Genomic DNA, 22,207 nt, shown 5'->3' with positions numbered 1-22,207 from the left:
GGTCATGAAAAACCTCCTATTAAATATCAATTTGGTCGATGTTTGGAGATCCAAGATGGGTAGTGTTCAGGGCTTTACTTTTTATAGTAAAAAGTATCATCACTCGGCCAGCATAGATTATGTCCTGATAAATAAAGAGGCCCTGGACAGGATCCTCAACATCTCCATCCTTCCGAGCCATCTTTCAGACCACGCACCTTTACTTCTGCAATATTCTATGAGTAATACACGTCCGCAATCAAGGTGGATCCTGAATAGAGCATTTCTGTCAGATCCAGGGATTATCCAGGCAGTTAAAGAGGCTACAACTGAATTTTTTGTTTTTAATATCGGTTCTGCCCCAATGGACCAGGTTTGGGAGGCATATAAAGCTAATCTGAGAGGGGTGCTGGGTACTCAAATAGGAATTAAAAATAAAAAAAAGATCCTGGAATTACAGTCATTAGAGCTAAGAATATCTGCCCTTGAAAAAGAAAGGAATTGTATTAATCCTGAGAGGACTATGGATATGGATAAACTAGAGAAAGAACTTGAGGATGCTCGACAGAATCTCAGGATTTTTTTAGATGAGAAATGTAAGGCCCAGTGGCGTGTACGGAATATGGAGAACTTCAAATATGGGGAACGAGCCGGAGCACTACTGGCCTGAAAAGCTAGATTAGACCGGGCAAAAAACGATATAAATGAACTCATTATAGACAGTGGTGGTACTAAATCCAGTATACAAGTAGAAATGCAAGAACGTCTTCGGTCCCTTTTCTCAAAGTTGCACAGTGAAGACATAACCCCTTCTGCTGAATCAATCAGTTCTTGGTTAAGCGATAAGTCCTTACCTACGTTAACTGAAGCCACCAAAGGTCAGTTAGAAGCACCTATCTCTATTGAGGAGATAAGGGCCTAAATTAAGAGGGCAAAAAATAAGAAAGCGGCATGTCTTGATTCTCTCCCTAATGAGGTCTATAAATTGTTAGTAGAAGAACTCCTGCCAATTCTTCATACACTCTTTAATGCAGTTTACAGTACCTCCGGGGTGGTCCCTAGATCTTGGAAAGAGGCCATAATAGTTTTAATATTGAAACCAGGGAAAAATCCTCTGGCGGCAGACTCTTATCGACCTATCTCTCTGCTGAATGCGGACTATAAAGTCTTTATGGACATTTTAGCAGAGAGACTAGCAAAATTGGCACCAAGTCTAATAAACATAGATCAGAAGGGTTTTATGGTCGGGAGATCTATCCAGGAACAAACCCAAATCTTGATTGGAAATATTGACTTGGCAGAGATCAGAGGTGACCCCTTGGCGGTAGTGGCCTTAGATGCCACTAAGGCCTTCGATCGAGTATGTTGGAGCTTCCTATGGGAAGCGCTAGAGACAGCAGGTATAGGCCCGATATTTATTCAGACCCTAAAAAATTGCTATGCTGGGCCATCAGCGAAAATTCTACTAAATGGTTCTCTGATTCCCAGCTTTGAAATAAGGAGAGGAACAAGGCAGGGATGTCCTTTGTCCCCTCTTTTGTTCAATATATATATTGAACCTTTGGTGCAAATGATCAGGCTGGATAAAGATATAAGTCCATTTGTATCACAGGACTATGATAGTAAAATTGCACTTTACGCCGATGATATCATTATCTACACCAGTGACCCCAATACAGCAATTCCCCGGATTGAGATATTGCTGCAAGAGTTCGGTGCATTGTCAGGATATCTAGCAAACCTGGATAAAACAGAAATTATGTGTTGGAACACTACATATAGCCTAGGTCCTGAGAGTGGGGAGTTTAGATTTCTCGGAATAAAAATAGTGAAAGACCTGAAGAAAATACCTCTCCTAAATATCACCAAAATTGAAAAAGATATAGATTATCTCTTTGCTAGGTGGAAGAACCTTCCTATGACGATATACGGAAGAGTAAACCTAGTAAAGATGTCGGTTCTTCCAAAATTGACATATCTCTTTAATACGATCCCCCTCACTTTTCCACCAAAAATTATTAGTAAAATTCAGGGCAAAATTGGAAGTTTTATATGGGCGCAGAAGAGTGCAAGACTTTCCTGGAAAAAACTAAGAAGGAAGCTTCTGAAGGGCGGTCTGGCCCTACCAGATAGTAATTGGTATCTAATGGCATTCCAGTTCAAGGGCATTAGGATGTTATTAACAACTCTGGTGGAATCTAGATGGGGCAGGCTGTTGGGGGAAATTATTTCAGCAGAGGGGGAAATTGGACAAAATGGGTTGCTATATAAATTTAGGGCCCCCAGATTGTACGCCTTAAAGTTCCAGAAACTGCTTTATTAAACTGGTATAAAATAAGGCGAACTCTGGGTATAGGCTATGACTCCCACTTTGCCCCAATATGGGATTCACCAGGGACCCCAGAGTGTCTGAAGGACGGCTTAGCTATCCCTATAAGGAAGGCGGGTATGGGGAGATGGTCGGACCTGGTGGATCCTGAGGGGGTACTCCCGTGTGAGCTGTTAGAAGCCAAGATTGGCCCCACCCTTTCGAGGTTCAAATACCTTCAGTTAAGATCATGGCATGAGGCAGAAGTGAGTGAAATCAAAGGGAATTGGGACATGGAGCAATTACTTCAGGATCCACATGTAAGGAAAAAAGAAATATCTCTATGGTATACAAATCTGCTGGAGGCGGAGGATAGAGAGATTCTGCCTCAAGCATTGGTGTGGAGCCCTCTCCCTCAAGCCCACCCTATTGAAGCACGTTTTGAATCTTCCTTTAAGTTACTCTATAGATATATAAAGCCTGCTAGTTGAAAAGGAATCACTTTTTTGTACTGAATAGGCTTTATTACACTCCCGCCAGAATTGCTAGGTTTGCCCCGGTCCCGACTCCACAATGCCCCAGATGTAAACATGACAAAGCGGATGACATCCATATGTTTTTTGAGTGTATAGAATTGTGTTCATTCTGGAGGAAGGTGGGGGATATCTTGACTGCTATTTTTGATATAGAATTGGAAGTTGATGTAAACATTGTATTTTTTGGTTCAAACGACCCTATAAAGGAAGCAATGTCCCAATTAGAAAGGGGATTACTATTATATCTAATTATTTTGGCTAGGAGAGACATCTGTCTAAGGTGGAAGGATCTGAGACCCCCCAATAGAGAAGACTGGGTAAAAGCCGCGCTGAATATGGCATGTTTGAACCAGGAAGACAGGACAGAAGTAGACGGAAACATCTGGTCCCCCCTATTAGTGAGGGGAGGGCGTTTGCAACTGATCAATCGCTAGTGTCACGAAGGCTGAATCCTGGTCCAATGATTACACCTATCCTCAACAGCGTGGAGAAGCCCAAGGGGGCAGCGACCATTGCAGTGAGTCGAAGGGCGCCCAGTTTCTCAATTCTCGACTTGTAAAATCTGCCTAGGTTTAAAGGTGAGATGTGGACAAAAAAAAAAAAAGAAAACTAAAGGGGTGACATTTACTATTCCCAATCCAATATTACTATATTTGGGAAAGGTGTTAGACACTAAAGGGGTGACATTTACTATTCCCACTCAAATCCTACCATGTTGGGGGAAGGTGTTGGACACTAAAGAGTTGATATTTACTAAATCCATTCAAAAATAAAACATTTTGCATAACCTATTACAAAATGAAAATGCTACATACCATTGGTGGCCAGCACTGCTAGCAGAGGCGGGCAACGTGGGTGGCAATGTGGGATTTGAAAAATAAATAAAATAACACTTACATTGTTGCTTCCGGGCCCTGCACCTGTGCTCCTGCTCTCCTGCTTCCAGCTCCAGGAATAGGAACCAGGTAGCCAGGCTCCCTCCCCGAAGCCAATCACAATGCCACAATGCAGCATTGTGATTGGTCTGAACACCGTGACACAGCACTCAGCCAGGGGCTGGAGGCGTGGGCATGTTCTTCATGCAGGTTGTAATGCAGCCTGCATGAAGAACAGGGAAGAGCGCATGACTGTTTTTACAGCCTGAGAGGGCCAACCAAACATTCATTGTGCACTTAGGAGTGGGCAAACAACTCCTCCCCTGCTTTGCAGCCCCACTCGCTCCCTCACGTAAGCTGCCACAGCAGGAGCACAAAATCAAATGATAATAACATTATGTTATTATCATAATTTTTCCTTTCTTTTCCTGCTTGGAGGGAGTGGGGCGACGCTCGGAGCCACGACTGTTACATCTACAATTAAAATTCCATATTTTCACATATTTATTTATATAAATTTGATCTAAAATGTCATCTACACACATTTATCCTAATGACAAACCTTTATATAAATTTTTCTATTTTCAATTATACATTTTATTATTTTAACTACTATAAAAAATAATTATTGTTTAAAATATTTATTACCATTCCTTAACTTAAAAAACTATAGGAAAATAAATGTCATAAATAAAATTAACAACCAAACATTGAAATAATATTTATATACATGTTATTGTTTAAAGTTTTTAAGAAATTTAACTTAAAATTTAAATTAATTTGTTATCAAAAAAATACCAGTTTCATACAATTGTAAATATTTGTAAAAAACAACGTTTATCTTTTATGTTAACATACAAATATTTTTAAAAAATCTACTTCATGCAAATGTTTTAATGGTGTGAAAATTGTATCTATAATTTTATATTAAAATGAATTAATATCATTATTATCTATCTTAAATAATATCACATTGAAATAAATATAAAAAATAATATGATAACACATATTTAAATATTATAGATTAATAATTAGCATTTTGTATCATTACATAACTATTGGAATTTAAAACATATATATTTAAAACAATCTCCCTACCCTTAGTCCCTGAAAAACAATATCCTGCAACAAAAATATTCAATATTTGATTATATACATTTTTACAACAAACAAAATGTCGACTATTTGATGGGCAAAAACAAATCTTACTGAAGACACAAATAAAAAAATAATTAACATGTTCAAACAAGCACACTACAATACATTACATACTAATTAACACTTACAAACAATATTACATACAATAGCATTTTCTACATTGATATATTTGACAACAGTATTAAAAACAACACTAAAACTATATTTTTACCTATGATATTCATGTCTACAAAGTTTTTGATGTACGGATATCCTTGACATGATATTTTTGTATCACGATTATGTTTCAGATTTTTTGTCCCAACACCATAGACACACATTCCCTGTCCAATGTCTAATGTTATACATCAACACTGCTTGCCCTCATTTATTTGCTATGCATACCTTTATTCTGCCTTTTCTTAGTCCCCCACCTGTTTGTTGTAAAGTACTCTTACATCTTAGGGGCCGATTCCGATCCGGGTCGGAAAGCACTGCGACCGAGCCGGATCCGGAGTGTTTTCCGACCGAGCCGGAGTCCTGCAGTCCTACCAAGCGAGTACGATGCGGCCGTATGCTGTCGGACTCGGTTCGGTCGGACTCCCATAGAAGTCAATGGGAGCCGGTCGTACGACGCGTACATGCGCTCCCATTGACTGAATTGGTATGTCTCGAACAAGTGCACCTCCTACAGTGGGTACGCGTCGGTGCCATCCGCGCCATACATGCCTGTGTAGGGGAGACCCATAGGTCTCCCCCTGTAGCCGAGTCATAGGGCTGCGGGTGTCAGGGGGTCCAAAGTCCGACTCCAGGAGCTTTTGCGAGCCGGACACTCCAGCTCGCACAGGCTGTCTGACGCGTGCATCGTACTAGCTTGGTTGTAAATTGCATCCATTGCACGCCACAGTTAGCTTCTGACAGAGTCGTACGGAGCGGTTCGGACCCGGAAATGACGCAGTCGGTGAATCTCACGTAGCTCACATCGTACTTTCTCGCTCATACAGCTGTACGAGTCGGCTGAAAACATGCGTACGGCTCGTAGTTTTTCCGGCTGGATCGTGTTCGGTGCCCTTCCGACCCGGATCGGAATCGGCCCCTAAGTGTTTACCTAATTTAATGTAAAAATGCTAAATATATAAATATATTAGCATATCAAATATTTATTTGCTCTTTTGCTTTGTCCACCTTTGTCGGATTTAAGGGGCTGCTTTACTTGCTCACAAATAGCATGCATATTCATCAAACAATGAAACGCTTGACAGCAAATAAGAAGATGTTCTCTGTTTTATTAGCAAACAAACAAAAACATTTCAACTGACCTCTAATGGTGCCCTCCCTCAGGGATATACTGGAAACTGAAAATACCAAGATTAATTCAAGCATCCTAAGTGCCTTCAAATTTAGATCATCTTAAGCAAATGGTGTTAAAGATAAAGGACAAACAAAAAATGCATTTTGAGATGTCATGCTAGGCATAAAATTAACCCTCTGATGCATGTCTATTACTCTTTTCCAATGCAAAAATCTAACAATCTACTGAAAACCTTTACACCAAATCACGCACATAATTTGGGAGTGAAGTTCCTCTTTCAAGCCAAGCTTGGTGTACACCCATTTGACAATGTTTTCTGTAGCGAAGTGTTACATTTCCAATAGAAATGAAAATGAAAAACACTTTCTTTTTGATCCATCTATAACACTCCCTTCAGTAAACGAATGTCACTGAAACGTATAATGCCAAAACTGAGCTGGATTGCATAGCAAGTGGAAACATTTCACTCAGATTTGGCAAATTTAGCTAAACATGGCCGGTAAATTCCGTTCCGCTCGCGGAATTTGTGGAATTTGGGTAATTTCGCATTCCGCGGAGAATGCGGAATTGCCAAAAATTCCGTAATCCGCCGCTTTGTGGAATTTTTTGCTTGTTTACGCTTTCAAAATGCGTGTTGGCAAGATATTGCTCCCCCAAGGACGCAAACAGTGTTCGCAAACAGGAAAAAGCATTGCAAACGGGCAGGACGAGCAATTCCGTGTGTTCGCGGAACTCTGCGTGCTCGTGGAGATTTTTTTGCGGAGCTTTGCGTAGTGCGACTACGCAAATTCCGCCCACCCCTAAATTTAGCCAAAAGGTTTTTTGTTTTTTTTACTGAAATAACAATATTTAAAGTCCTAATATGGGACACAAGCATGACCTAAAACAATAGCAATATTACGAGTTACGATTCCACTGCAATATTAACCCTCCTCCTTCCATCCATCGGTAGTCATATTTGAAATGTTGAAAGGTAATGTGAAAGAAAGACTAGATTAGCATGTTTCTTAGTATGCATTAACGCCTGAGAAAATAGCTGGAGTGAGATTAAATACCAATAATGATTGGGTTGCATGGGAGGTGCTTTAGATCTTCTGTACCTAATTTTTGTGTCTACATAGCTGCCTAGTATTTGGTCTGTATGTTGATGTAAGTAAGTTGCTTTTGACTAATGTCCTTAGCAATTGTTTAGTATACCATGAAGGCCATTTACACCGTTCAATCATATTGTGGCTTATTTCATATGTTTATGCACACCTTATTCCATACAGTACTGCATCATAGTGTCTTGGGGTGTTTTATAATCAAATTTGAAGCAGCCACAATAAACCAATACATCTGGTAGAACAAAGGTAGGGTCTTTTAGTACTTCAGAAACCAGACAGACGGTACACACAAATTTTCCTAGTATTTTGTTTGCTCACTTTGAAGGGTGAAAACCTTTTAAATGTTCATCAGATAGACCGATCATGAAGGATTCAAGACTAACATGCTGATAGGAGGGGCACAGTCTTCAACCTATTGCATACTTCTGAGAGAAATTTGATACCTCATTCACACCTCATTCAAGGCTAAAGACTTGCTGAGAGTAGCTGTAGAGCAAATACAAAATAACCCCCTTTCTTTAATCTTTATTAATAATCCAATTTTAACATTGAATTGGAATTTTAATAGCTAACAAAATTAGACGGTTTGTTATTTTTCTAGTTAGCCCCCTTCAAGAATTAGCATTATTAGTATTGTAATCTGCTCTCTGGATTTCTACACATCACAGCTAGGCTTTCTACAAAGAAAGTATGTTTTGGGCTTTATTATACAATGCACCCTTCCTTGTGGGCTGCATGGAGGCGACTTACCAATATTGAAATGTGGGGGGGGGGGTTACCCTTTAAAAAGGGTTATTTTAACAGATTGTACTGCAGGTTTACACTACAGCAGTCAGGCTACAATTGTAGGACTGAAGCCAGGTTTTCCTTTTCACACGAGTGGCACACTATGTGCTGCAGTCTACTGGTGACATTTAACTTTCCATGCCATGGATGAAGTTTCCACAGCTTATTCTATGGCCTCTTAAGAAAGTAAAATATGAGAACTACGGATTAGCCAAATTCTACATGCTTTATGAGTCACAACACATACACTGGACAGCAGTGCCCCAGTGTGTTGAGTTTAAAAACCAGCAATGAAATTCAGCAAAAAAACTGGAAATGCTGTTGTGAAATGGGACTTTTTCTTTGTAGCTGATTAGAATCAGACCTTAACAAAGCTTAAGTGCTGTTGTCTGATTGGCTAAAATGCACACAACAGGTGAGAGTATGCTCTAAAACTGTCATTTGTTTAGAAGTTGGAACTCTGTTTAGAATGTAATTGGGAACGTTTGAACAATTTTTGATGGTGGATGGAGTAAAAGCACAAACATTTATTTTCTATCAATCAGAATATGTTGTATAAGGCGATACTAAACATTCCAGGAATTTGTGTTTTTGGTAAATCACAGTTTTCATTTCACAGAAAAAAACATGCTTTGTATCTTGCAGATGAAGGATCAGTCAGAGACAGAAGAAACAACCTGGTCTGGTAAGGAGATGCATTTACTGTGATCACGTGAGTTTAGTTTATTGGTGATTAGTTACATTCTTATACTATTGGAAAAAATGCAAACATCATAAAACAGATCTATTTAACCATAATTGTAAAATCACTACAATTGTTAAAAAGAGATATTACATATTTATATTTATAAGGAACCAACAAAGAACGATCACTTTATATGGTTCTAAATTATATTAAATAAGAAAACATTCATTGCTAGGGCTAAATTTATGGTAATATATCATGAAACAGACAAAATGGCTTGGCTGCCCTGATTTATATCTAAATCCCAGGCCTTTAGGCCTGGTAGCCACAGAGATATCAAACAGCAGTTCCTGGCCACAGGGCAGGGGCTTAGGGAAGAGAAGGAGTTAGCTAAGCCTTCCGTGAGAAGGTTTGTCACACTGAGCTTGAGTCCACAGGTACAACCATACCTACTTCTTTACCAATGCTTATCATCGCTTTGTGTTAACTAGGTTCCATCTGAACCTGGTCCCCTCGTTATTGGCGTCCCCCAAAATATATATATGAAACCTGGCACATTAAAGCCCTGTCCATGTGACAATTTTTCAGAGCAGGACACCCTACATTTAATTTTTTTATGTGACTATTATGACCCCCTGCGCAGAAAGTTTATACTTCCGTTGCTCAGAAAATGTGAATTTGCCCAAGTAAGGCCTGGTATTATATCTTCGAATGTTATCTTCCTCTATGGTCCGCTTTAGGTTTGCAAGCTTTTTAACAGGGGCCATTAGACACAGGAAAAGGTAGCTAGTCTGTCTCTACTAGCTGCATCCAGGAATCACTATGTGTTACCCCGTGTCCTTTACGCCACATCACATCATAGTGATCAATTTAATGCTTCAGCACTGTAGCACTTTATACATTGTATCCCTTGCTGTTTACAAACTTAGCCTTGAAAATAACCATGTTTGTCTTTTTATTGATTTTATAGCTGGTTTTAGCCTATTTATCTGTATGATTTGGCTTTCTTCTATTTCATATATAACATGGTGTTTTAACTTATTGTACCTTTGATTAAATGTTCTTTTTCAGTGTTTGCTTCTATGGCTTTTAATGGCTGAATATATTATCTTTTGACCTTGGCCAGTGCTGTATCAGTTTAAGACATGCTATCACTGCTTGTCAACATGAATGAATGTCCCGCTGGTTAAACGGTATCCTCAGCAACCTTCGCCTCAGATCCAATAAAGCTAGGCATATACAAAATAAATGAATGATGTTCTCTTTGCCAGGTTTACACAGTCTACAAGAGGTAGGTGTTGTTTGTCTCAACCATGGCATTTCATGCGCGAGGCTTGGAAGTATTCTAAATCGTGCTCTTATGAACCTTCCTTTTTGTAGCGGGGACCATCCAGATTCTAAATAGAACAGTGGTTTCAAGATTTTACATTCATTTATAACCATCCAGGCATATGACCTACATACAAATAATTTTTTGCCCTTTAACTTTGATGTTTTTTTCGTTAAGCCATTGATGCTTTTTTTTTTTAAATTGCAGGAGTCAGAGGATTATCTCATCGAGAATTTATGGAAAAATCTTCTATTGCGTAATTTAAGTACTTCCATGTTGGTGAATTAGGATTTGTTTGAATGTCATGCCAAAGGCCTTGATCTTACTGGTTTGAAGTATTTGATTTTATTGTTTTCAAGGTTTTAACGTACGATCCTTGTTGTGCAATGATTTGGTTTAACAGACCAATTTTAATCTTATCTGAGCTTTTGTTGCGTTCCATGGTAGTTTAAATAGAGCTCTAAATATTTTAGCAACAATTTTATTTAATATAACTGCATCTTTACCTCGCATCACCTCGCTCCCATACGAGATAGTTGGTAAAAGATGTGCAGATATTATCTTTCGTAGTGGTTGGTGGCTCGAGCATCCTAGTGACCTCTGTAGGGAATGAAATGCTGAGAGTGAGGAATTTCCTTTCCTTTGTAAATCCATTTTATGTTGCTTAAAAGAGCCCTTTTCATCAAAAATTACTCCAAGATATTTATATGTTTTAACTTGTTCTAGTAGCCGAGTTTGCAGAAACCGCGTATCTTTTTTATGACTCTTATTAGTTACTTACATCACCTTTGTTTTCTCTTCATTTATTACCATCCCATTAAGTAGCGAATAGTTTGATATTTTATTAACCAGTCTCTGCAATCCGACCATTATTTGGCTCAACAGAATCACATCATCAGCATATAGGAGATTGGATATATTTTTCTATCCTAACCTTTGAGGATGTGCATTAACTTCATCCAGCTCTTGAGTTAGATCCGCCAAAAACAAATGAAAGACGTATGGTGCAAGAACGCAGCCATGTTTCAAACCCTGGAAGGTTTAATTTTCCTTGTCAAAATGGAACCATCACCCATTTTCACTCTTATCCATGTATCCGAATATAACATTAGGATTACTTTTATTAGGCAGGGTGGGATGTGCAGTTTAATCAGCTTTTACCACAGATGGCTGCATTAAACACAGTCAAACGCAGATTTAAAATCCACAAAACAAAGGTAGATTGGTTGTTTCCTTACTTTGTGTTTATCTATCATTATCAAAAGCATTAAAATGTTGGATGACATGCCTAAACCTTGAACAAACCCAGTTTGATTTGGGGGGATAAGCTGCTTTTCTTCTGCCCAATATAAAAGTTCTTTCAGAAGTGTCCCTGCGAAAAGCTTAGCTCCGGTGTCCGGGGCATAATAAGGTGGTAGTTTTCTGGTTTTGAACACTCCCCTCCTTTATGTGTCGATACTATTATAGAGCCTTTCCAAGATACAGGAATTGTTTTTAATTGTGGAACGTTATTAAAACCTTTGATAGGTACCCTGCCCAAAAAGTTACTTCTGTTTTTTACAAGGCTTCCAGAATACCATTTGGGCCAGGTGCCCCATCTTGTCTGCTGCTTTTAATTAAATTGCAAACTTGCACTTCTGAAATTTCTATTTCATATTCCTCTGGAACTTTTTGTTCCAACATGATGTTAATATTTTCTTCACTGTTAGGGTATATTTATGTTTCACTTGAATAATTGAAGTGCTTTATTAAGAACTCTACCCATGCTGATTCTGTTATGGTTGAAGTTGTAATCTTGACTGGAGCCCGGTTCAAGTTGTTGATGATTCTCCACCATGCCCTTAGATTTTTTTTCTTTACTCAAGAACAGAGCCTTAGCCCAAAGTGTTTGATTTATTTTTAACTTATTGTCACAGATTTTCCTCCAGTTGTCTTTATTTATTTTCTTTGCTTTGCTGAAGCTCCTGATTCCATGGATACTTCCTTTATTGACACATATTTCTATTGCATTATTCAGATACTTTTACCCTGTTTAGATCCTGTATCTGAGAATTACGTTGATGATTAATCATTTTTGTTTCCATATTTCTGTAAATTCTGACCATTGGTCAACCACAGATCCTGTCTTATCAATGAAACAATTTTTAACCAAAAGTGAGGCCTTCTGGCTTACTGCTTCTAGTGATCCTTCCGAGCAGTACAATCTCCTATAATTAGTTGTTTCTACCTCTCCTGGAAGGGATTCTGCATATTCATGATACTTTAGTTGGACTTCTATCTCAATAATTTGCTGGTCATGGTCACTTTCTTCTGTCTTGTGGATCTGAAATGAAGTTATTAATTGCAGTAAAGATAGAGTTACTAACGTAAAATCTATTTTTGATTGCAAGCTTGCAGCCTGATATATCCATGTAGGTGGTATGTCACTTTGAAATCTCCTGTTCAGCACCCTTAAGCCAAGGGGTTCAAGATGTTTTAGTACTTCCAACCCGCTTACCCCATTTCCATCAAGTTTGCAAGATTGATTTGGAATTGACCATCTATAATCCTGTTGTAGTGTATTTTCTTCTTGTGAGAAAGGCCACAGCAAATTCATATTGAAATCTCCTGAAATCATGATATCCGATGACAATTCCTTGTGTATTAGTTCTGACAATATACATATTAATTCATGGGACATCGATTTCCTTGCCTTAGCTTCTGGGTTTATATAAATGTTGTTCACAAAACGTATGCTCTTAGTGAGTAAGTAAGTAAGTAAGTAATATATTTATTGTTTAGTTAATTAAAACCTTTACAATTTCCATACAAAAAAAGCGTAATAGCAGCAGAATTCATATCCTTACACTATTTAAATAAAACATCTAAAACTTTCATGAGTTGTATTAACATCCCCAAAGCAATTAATAGTAAATGTCTGCACAGACCATATATTAAGAAAGCAAGGCTCAGTTATCAAAGAGAGAGAGAGGGACTGTTCTGTCATCTGTTGGTTGTTAACAGCAGTCAAGAAAGATTTACTGTTAGCTTTACTACTCAAGCATATAACGACTAAGTGTTAAGTAAGCATAGAATGTCAATTTTGCTTTAATATAATGATTTAAGGGGCCATGAGATGCAAAGATTAAGCGATCCGGTCACTTGAGGCAAGAGCTTTTGCCCCTGCCACTTCCATGAATTGAACAAAGCTACACGCCAGCTGTACATCTCCACCTCCGAAACATGCCTTCACAGCTTGCCTGCAGGTTCTTATCCGCTTTCTAACAAAGAGCGGCTTTAGTAGCTGTCGCCGTTCGGCCTCTAGATTTCTGTATATACATAGTAGGTGTAATACACTTTCATTAGCATCCTCACATAGGCGGCATATTGACTGACCCTGGAGACGCTTCCACGGGGGAAGATGCGGTAAAGATAGCAAAATACCCAATCGAAAATAAAGATATTTTTCTTTCTTCTTTCTATTGAATCCCGTGCCTAAGTATGGTTGTGGAGAGGGTTTGTCATAGCTGTGAACCACAAACCATCCATGGGCTCTTTCTGTAAGTGTCGCCTTGTCTTTTACTAATGATAGCTTTTTTGCTGTCTTGTTAACAATTTGTTTAAAACAATGATAAGACCCTGAAGCGGGCCAAAGTTCCTTGAGACCCAGACGTTCTATTGATGCTATCAAATAATCCTTGCTGCACACTCCTTCTTTAGATGTATTTCATTCCATAGATATGAGTTCAGTGTGCCTTTTTCAGATTTTTTTATCCTATACCAGGTCTTAATGTATGCTCCTTTGTGGGCTATTTCTTGACTTTGCATGCCGAATTCTAGCCTTATTTGGGCTGGCGAGACGTACTTTGGTAAATTAAATATTAACCTGGCATCTCTTGAGACAGTTCTGTCCAAAGTAAGTGCATCTCTTCCCCTCAGACACTCACTCCCATACGTGATTGCCGGGATGAGTTTTGCTTGCCAGACTTGTAGCAGTGGAATAAGGCTAGGGCCGGCCGTTTTCTGTTTGATTGATTTTATGGTTACCGCTATTGTAATGCCTCTTCTTTTAATTGCTTCTTTTTGTAAATTGTTATCCATGATCACACCTAGATACTTAAATCGGTCAGCTACTTCGATTGGTGAATCTGCCATATACCAGGAGTTTTTAGAGGTTTCCTTCTTTGGATGTATCCTCATAACCTTCGTTTTGTCATGATTAATGGTTAATCCGTTAGATATTGAATATCGACTAGTTGTATCCAATAAGTGTTGGAGACCGATGGGGGTCTGGCTGACCAGTACGAGATCGTCTACGTACAAGAGGTTAGAAAGCAAAAGCCCTCCCAGCTTTGGCGGATGAGAATTGCAAATATCCAATTCTGACGAAAGGTCAGACATAAATAAGTTGAAGAACGTTGGTGCCAGGAAGTACCCCTGTTTAAGCCCCATGGTTGTTGGAATTTTCCTGGACAGATACTTTCCATCCCATAGCTTTACTTGGACCCACATATTTGTATGAAGCAATAGTAACTGGTTTAGGAGAGCAGCTGGTATTTTCATTTCCTTGTGTTTGTGCCAGAGTTTACTTCTATCGATTTTGTCGAAAGCTGACGAATAGTCGATAAAGCACATGAGTAGTGGAAGTTTTGCTGTCTTGGCCCTATCTATCAGTAGGGATAATGCAAGAATGTTAGTGGTTGTCCCCATGCCCTTGCAAAAACCTGTTTGGTTGATTGGTATAGTTGATTGATCTTCGGCCCAAGCAGTGAGGTCATCCAAGAGGAGGCCAGCGTAATATTTTGCCTCGATGTCAATTAAGGCCACAAGCCTATAACTCTTTGCTAAGTTTTTATCCCCTTTCTTGTATATTGGGGATATGATTGACCCCCGCCAGGAGTCCGGGATGATGACTCCTCCTGCTATTTGGCCATACAGCGGTAGTAAAGTGGAAGCCCAGTATTCCGGGTCCATTTTGAATAGAATTGGTGGAATCCCGTTAGGGCCCGGAGTGCCGTCCCTCTTGCCCTTGGCTATCCTATTCTTAATCTGTATAGTTGTGAATGAAAGAGGATCATTTCCAGTTAGTTCGTTTGAATGTAGAGGGAATGGCTCTAGTATATTTCTGGAGGACTGCCTCCGTGGAGCATTAAAGTGTTGGTGCAGGTGCGAGGCCCAGGCTTCTTCTGATAGGTGGGAATTTACTCTTTGCACATTCTGGTTGGCTAAGCTATTTACTGTTCGCCAAAATCTTGCGCTATTATTCATCTTGGAATCGTACAGTAGCCTCGCCCATAGGTTATCATCCTTTTCCCTCTTCACCTGCCAGATTTCTTTTTTCTTTTTTGCTTTTAGTTGCGATTGCTCCCTTTGCCTGTGCGCCGAAGATTACGTATTAATTTATTTATTGTATTCTTGAGCTTGCGAAGGTTTGGAGTTGCGAAGTTTAAAAATTGGTTGTCCTGACGGACTGGCAGACTGCTTGTCATTGAAGCTGGGGGAAGGCTTGCCCTATTTACTGCTCCCAGTGTTTTGGTTAGGTGTTCCCAGTATGCTATCATATTTACGTTTGCGTCTGTCTGTTCCCATTGCTCCCATATTGCCTTTGCTGTTGATAATAGTTCCTCTGGGTGATTAGTTTTGATTTTTAGCCTCCTGAAACTATCCGTATAAATAGACTCTGGGTCCTCTACTGGCATATCTAATGATGTTCTGGATAGTCTTGTAGAAATTTCTTGTGGCAAATGATCGCTTTAATCTTGGGCCCCGATCTGGAAGCCTATGATCCTGCTGAAGAATGAGAGGAATACAAAAGTATAATCTATCAACGTACTTGAAGTTGCGCTGTAGAATGTTGCCGCCGGGGGCTGATCTCCAGGAAAGCGCCCATTTAGAGCCACAAGGCTTAGATGTTCCAGCTCTTTTACAAGGTTCTTGGCGTGTGGTGTTTGTCGCTTCTTAGCACTCGGCTCCTGACAAGGAATATTCCAGGCGATGTATTGCTCATCGAGTACCTCATCCCTCCTCTGTGGCCCCATCAGATGCATGTTAAAGTCCCCCGACAGTAGCAGATTAGTCGTCGATTCTTCTGCCATTAATCTAGTTATCTCTGCCCCCACTATTTTCGCTCCTTTGATTTTGACGCAAGGGTGTATATAGATGTTTAGGAGTAATAGTTGTTGTTTAGCATTTCCTTCCCTTATATCCACTCTAAGTGCTTTTATTGCATTAGTTGATGATGTGAAGGTGTTAACGTCTTTAGTCGATGTTATGGCCTATATTGAAGAATAGATTGTTAGACCCCCCTTTAGATGTCCAAATTTGGAACTTCTCACTGCTGGACTGTGATGGGTTTTAAAACCAAGAAGATGGAAGGGTTCTTCTAACCATGTCTCTTGGAGTAGAATAAGGTCAAAGCCTTGAAAATAATCCAGAAGCTCTTTATCCGAAGTTTTGTTGCCCAGACCATTTATGTTCCAGGAGCAAATTCGTAAGTAAGTTCTTAGTGTATTTATTCCAGTCCCTTAATTTTACTATTAGGATAATGTTATCATCTGTTAGCACCTGCTCATTTTTAGTCTTTAAACCAATAGATAGTAATATCGTCAAGCCCACTGCCCCCCATTGGGCAGCGGTATCGTCGGATTTTAGTGGCTGGATTAAAATAGCTAGTAAAGCCTTCCATCACAAAGAGCTCAATTTCCCATGTGTCTTGTAATATTATGATATGGAAATTTCTGAATAATGTATTCATTTTTGTGTCGTTTTTCTTATTTTTCATACCATTAATGTTCCATGAGCATTATTTTATGGTTTCCTGTAGATTGTTTCTCCTGAATATTCCGTGCTTTTAGTTGTCATAAGGAGGGGCTGCTATGCAAAGGCATTGTTAACCAGCCTCAATTAAGTTGAGTTGTACTCTGGGTTCCTAACTGTAGGATTACCTCTGGGTTTATTATTTTTCCAATCGAGTTTTTAAGTACTGAGTGTGCTTATGTATTACCATTATCACTTCTAGGCTCTTTTGGAAGAATGAAAGGACTTGGGTAAAAAAATTATTGTTGTCTGCTAATTTCTATTACCCATTTCAGAAAGTAATCCTTTCTTGTAGCACTTTTGACACTAGCAGTTTCGAAACGCAAGTCACCAAAGTAGGTTCTTGCAGATTACCATTCCTATGGGGTAAAAACTTGATTGATTTTATATCATTTGTTGAAACTCTTTTGAGAGATGGAATCGCTCTAACAAGTCTAAGGATATTTCCATGATTGAGAATATCTTGGTTACATCTAGATTGATATTCAGGGACAAAAATTATTAGATCATCTTCATCCACTGATGCTCTTGTGATAGACGCATTACCAGATTGATTTATCAACTTTGGCCTTTTCAAATTCACAACTTTATTATGTTTATCTTTTATCATAGCTCTTACTTCCCTTTTCCCTGGGTTATTTGGAAGCATTGTTGGCTTATTTCTGTGAGGAGACAGTGCCAATACCAGCTCTGGGGATAGGCTATTTGTTTTGAGCTCCTCCAAGTTTTCAGTAACTCACCTACTTCATATTTGTTTGTCATTTTGCTTTTGGAAGTGATGGCTCCCAGATAGACTGTGGGTCGTATGACCATTCCATACATTGGCTAGTTTCTTTCTTCATGAAAGGCCGTATTTTGTACATTCTTCCATTGTTTTTTTTAATCAAAAACAGGATAGGATATCTTCTTTTCCGATGTATCATTATATGTTTCTGTTCAAATGTTCCCTAACTCCCTGGTTCCTTTATTCATTTCTTCCCTCAATACTGGGCTGTCCATTACATCTTGATAATTTACCACTCTAAATTTTATTTTATTTCTAGCTTTGTGTTGTTTTTCCTTCTGCTTTTTTGTCATTATATGCGGAGTAGAGGGTAAGTAGGAATCAGCCTGTACATTTTGGGTTTTTCTTCTCGCTTTCCCTCTTACTCTATCTTTTCGCTGTGGACTAACACTTGTCTATTGGTTTCTGAGTCTGTGTTTTTGTTTGTACTAACATCTCTTTGAGACATTTTCATAATTATTTGCTGGGATATAGTGGGAGTTTTATTACAGCAAACATTAGTCACATTTGTTTTAAATCCTCAATATGGGTGGTCAAGACTTCCGGGATTGTTGCTAGTTTATCAATCATTGGGCAGCAGGTACAATCTGTATTTAATGTAGCTGCATGAAATTGTGCCCACATTATTAAATTATTTAAGTTGGCCAGCTTCTGATCGATCCCTGAAATTGCTTTTGCTATATTATTAAGCAGGTCTACTTGGACATCCATTTTATTTGATTGATAAGTCAGTTCTTCTAGTGTAAATTGTGATGTTTTAAATAAGATGTCTGATACAGTTCTTGGATCGGTAGCTATTGCAGAGTCATTGGATTTGAGATTTGGATGATAATTACCCTTACCTGGGCTATTACTAGAAGCTGTTTTACTCCCTATTAACAAATTTGTATAATATCATTCAGTAATCCAATCTCTCTTCCACTGAGTTCCAGCAAGCTTTGCCTTAGGGAATTGGATTATCACCACCTAATAGTTCCTTTTTTATATTGTTTTGAAATTTAGGGGACCACATCAGCGAGGTGAATGTTTGTGTGGTCTTTATAGGCAATTATTTGACATGATTTATTTCCGCATAATGAGTTTGCTTTAGTTTACAACTTGAATCCTTAGATTTTTCTACTTCTCTAGGTTTATTATTGGTTTTTACATGTACTTCAATTGGTTGGTGAGCCCCAGTTCTTAGTAATTGTTCTTGTGTTTTTTGTGGAGATTTTTCAAGAAATGATTCTGGTGAGTATTTATTATTCAGTTGTGGGGAGTGGGCTCCTATTGTAAGTAATTTTAGGTCCGCAATAGATCCCCATGGTTGGTCTTTGTTTTCCATTGATTCTTGTTCTGGCTAGTTCCCAGTTGGATCTATAATACCATTAGTACCATTAAGTTGGTCCACAGTTGTTTTAATTTTCATCGTTGATGTAATCAGTAAGGGTAAAATATCTGATTCTTCTTGATTAAATAATATCACTCCTGCTGGGTCTTTTAAAAATCAAATTTGTTTGGACTTTTAGTTGATTTTGCGAACATCAGAAACTCTGGTGAGATAAACGGTTGGGCCTCCCCATCAATTTTTGCCCTAATATCTTTTGCTGTCAAACCTTGAAGTTGTTTCTTCCTTTTTCTAGTAGGGTAAGGTGCTCTCTCTTGATCTGATCTCATGCTTTGCTCTTGTGGGGGGTTACATTTTTCCTTACTTTTCCTTTTGCTATATTGGTTTCTATTATTTTCTTTTGTTACCTTCTATTGGTTAATATTCATGTATGATCTAAATGCACATCCTTTAATAATTCCTTTGATTCTAACAGCGCTTATACAGTGCCCAATAATATTCCAGATGCTTCAGCAACCCTTCTAAAGTTCAAAAGATTGTTGCCAACTAGTAGTTTGTAAGCCATCAAAGCATACACGCCCCCCACAGCCACGTCAATTCCTGCAGATTCGAGGGCAGTAACTACAGAGCCCACCATGAGAAGAATATATCCACAGTTTTCCCAGAAGAGGTCTTAGACCCCTGAAACAACTGCATCAGCAGTGGCAACGGTATGGCAACCACAATCTCCATCGACCGCCACCAACACTACACCACTCAAGGCCCTCCTGCCTGCTTATCACTGCTAATCCATAGGGCTGGTGGCAGGGATGGCAATTGTAATTACTAAATGACAAGCGCTATCTGAAAGGTATTTTCTGCCAACTCAGCGCATCATCTACTGAACATGCTATCAATTAAAACACCTTTATGTAGAACAAAATAAAGTGTATTGACATTTAAAGCAGCTAGACTCTCATACCCAGAATGCATCACAACAGCATTAACATGCACCAGCATATAAGGTAGAAATTGAAGTAGGACCAATGTAACAATTTGCCGTGATCAGGAACTACGGTTCGAAACGCGTAGGAAGGAATACGACTTGAAATAAAATAACATCTTTGCCAAGAGGAGTGCCGCGTCTTTATTTTCTTGAGGAACAATTAAATTACGAGACGCTGTCCTGGTCTCGACGCGGGCACCGACTGTGAGAGTGCTCCCACTGTGGCAGGACGTTTGAGAAAGGATATTACCTTCTGTATCCATATATACCTTCCGTGTACTTATGTATCTTCATACTTATTACTTTACTTCTAATTCAGCATCTCCAATGCACTACCCTATTTCTCACCTTATACTTCTCTCAATATATCCTCTACGTCCACTCTCTCACTTAGCCCAAAGCCTATTCTACTACTATGATCCCCAAAATAAACCTTTCAAGAATCTTCCCTCCTATACTCCTCCTTGCATCATCTCATAACTCCTTTACTATTAAGATATCCCAAACAAACCTTTCTAAACCCTTCCCTCTGACTCTTTTCTCCTTCACCTCCCTTTTACTCATCCCAAACCTCCTCCTACTACTAGGAGCTAAAAAAAAAACCTTTCTAGACCCTTTCCTCTTCTATCCCTCCACTATCATTTTCAATCAAACTGATAGATTAACATGTGCACTGCTCAAATTAATTTCATATCTTCCTATAGTAATTCCTCACTATCCTGTTTGGATTCCAGAGTAGTGTGCTACCTACTGAAAAGCACTTCAGCATCTCATCAGGGGTAGCAAACACTATATAAATGCAAACCCTTTCCTCTTCTATCACTCCACTATCCTTTTTCAATCAAAATAAAAAGCTCACATGTCCATCGCTCATTTTAATTTCATATCTCCCTATACTAATTCACAATATATCCCTTTAGGGTTCTGTGGTAGTGTGTACAGAAAAAGTGCTTCGATGCCTCATCAGGGGTAGTAACCGCTATATAAATGCAATTACAATTATTAAAAAAACATAAACAAAAAGGCCGGGCCCTTGAGGATGGTGTCCCCGCGGCTGAAATCGGTTCCTGGAGGGGGGACTCACATATTACATCACTCATGACATGGCCAGTGACATTACTGATGACATCACTGAAGACATCTCAAATGACGTGATATATATCTGTACGGGTTGACACCACATTGCGACTTCCTTATCCAGAGATCGCGGCGGCTCCAGCAAAAAAAGATGCCAAAAAGCTGGAATCATGCGCAGATTAAGGATTATTTCAAACCTCATAAAGACAATAAAACATGCAAAGTTGCAAGAAAGTGCACAAATCACAGCTGACACATTTCATCTTAACTCCTTCCACTGGGCCTACATTACATTCATGGTGGCAATGTTTTATTCATGTTTTAGGACACTTGTCCATCACCACGTTCCACAGCAAATTTGTACGCTAGAACGCTAACAACATTTGTTCCATCACATTTCCCTGGATCCATTTCTCAGCTTGGCCGGCACAGTATCATTCTATTCCCACAACATGAAGCTTTTGAGTCATAATTACAAAAACATTTTTTGTAGTTGTCAATTATCATCCACAAAGTGCAAGACTCATAAGAAAAAATTATTTACAATTATTCCATTATGCGCCATAATTCTTCCTTTCAAACATATAAGGCGCGTTTCCTCATCACATTTTTCCACACAGTTTCATAAGTGGTGTATGATACACAACATATCATTTCTAATGCTCAATGCATATCTATTGGTTAAGGTAACAAACACATTGCATATGTTATTTTGTCATGTTGGAATTACATTTTGAATCACTGTTTAAAGTGACTTAATGCGAAATCATCCGATGATAACGTTACTGTTCACCATGACCACATTAGGAAGGGAAGGGAAGGATTTCCCTGTTAAAGTGCAAATGAGAGTTATCTTTGAATAAAACAATTTGTATTTTGAGGGAGAGAAGAGAAAATGATATTTATATCTATCCTCATCGATGATTTTACATATGCATGTAACAGTGGATTTTTCAATCCATATATTATTGCATTCTTTCACAGATAAAGTGTCTGTGCATGAGTGGGTATTGAGAGTGTTTTTTTTCACTAGTTCTTACATGTGATTTAAGAACATTTATTCTAATGTCCTAATCCTTAATTCCACCCTCTTGACAACCCATACGGGTCAGCAGGTAAAGTGTCTAATGCTATGTAAAGTGCTTTTATAATGCATTTATTGACATACTGCACTTCAATTGATTA

General features: G+C 38.8%; 1 protein-coding gene across 3 annotated transcripts in view; it reads left to right on the top strand.

Moving 5' to 3' along the window:
* LOC146796133 (GTPase IMAP family member 7-like) overlaps window positions 1-22,207 on the top strand; it is a 94,406-nt gene that overhangs the window by 41,164 nt on the left and 31,035 nt on the right. For 2 of the 3 annotated variants that reach the window (XM_085630174.1, XM_085630176.1), the window contains exon 3: window positions 8,685-8,724. In XM_085630174.1, the coding sequence (XP_085486300.1) occupies window positions 8,685-8,724 (40 nt within the window). Of the gene's footprint in view, window positions 1-8,684; window positions 8,752-22,207 lie in introns of all 3 variants that reach the window. The other variant, XM_085630175.1, reaches the window with a different exon arrangement.

This window comes from Triturus cristatus, chromosome 10 (genome assembly GCF_964204655.1).
Source record: "Triturus cristatus chromosome 10, aTriCri1.1, whole genome shotgun sequence".
Classification (NCBI taxonomy): domain Eukaryota; kingdom Metazoa; phylum Chordata; class Amphibia; order Caudata; family Salamandridae; genus Triturus; species Triturus cristatus.
Note: the sequence above shows the minus strand (reverse complement) of the source record. Positions and strands in the feature narration are given on the sequence as shown.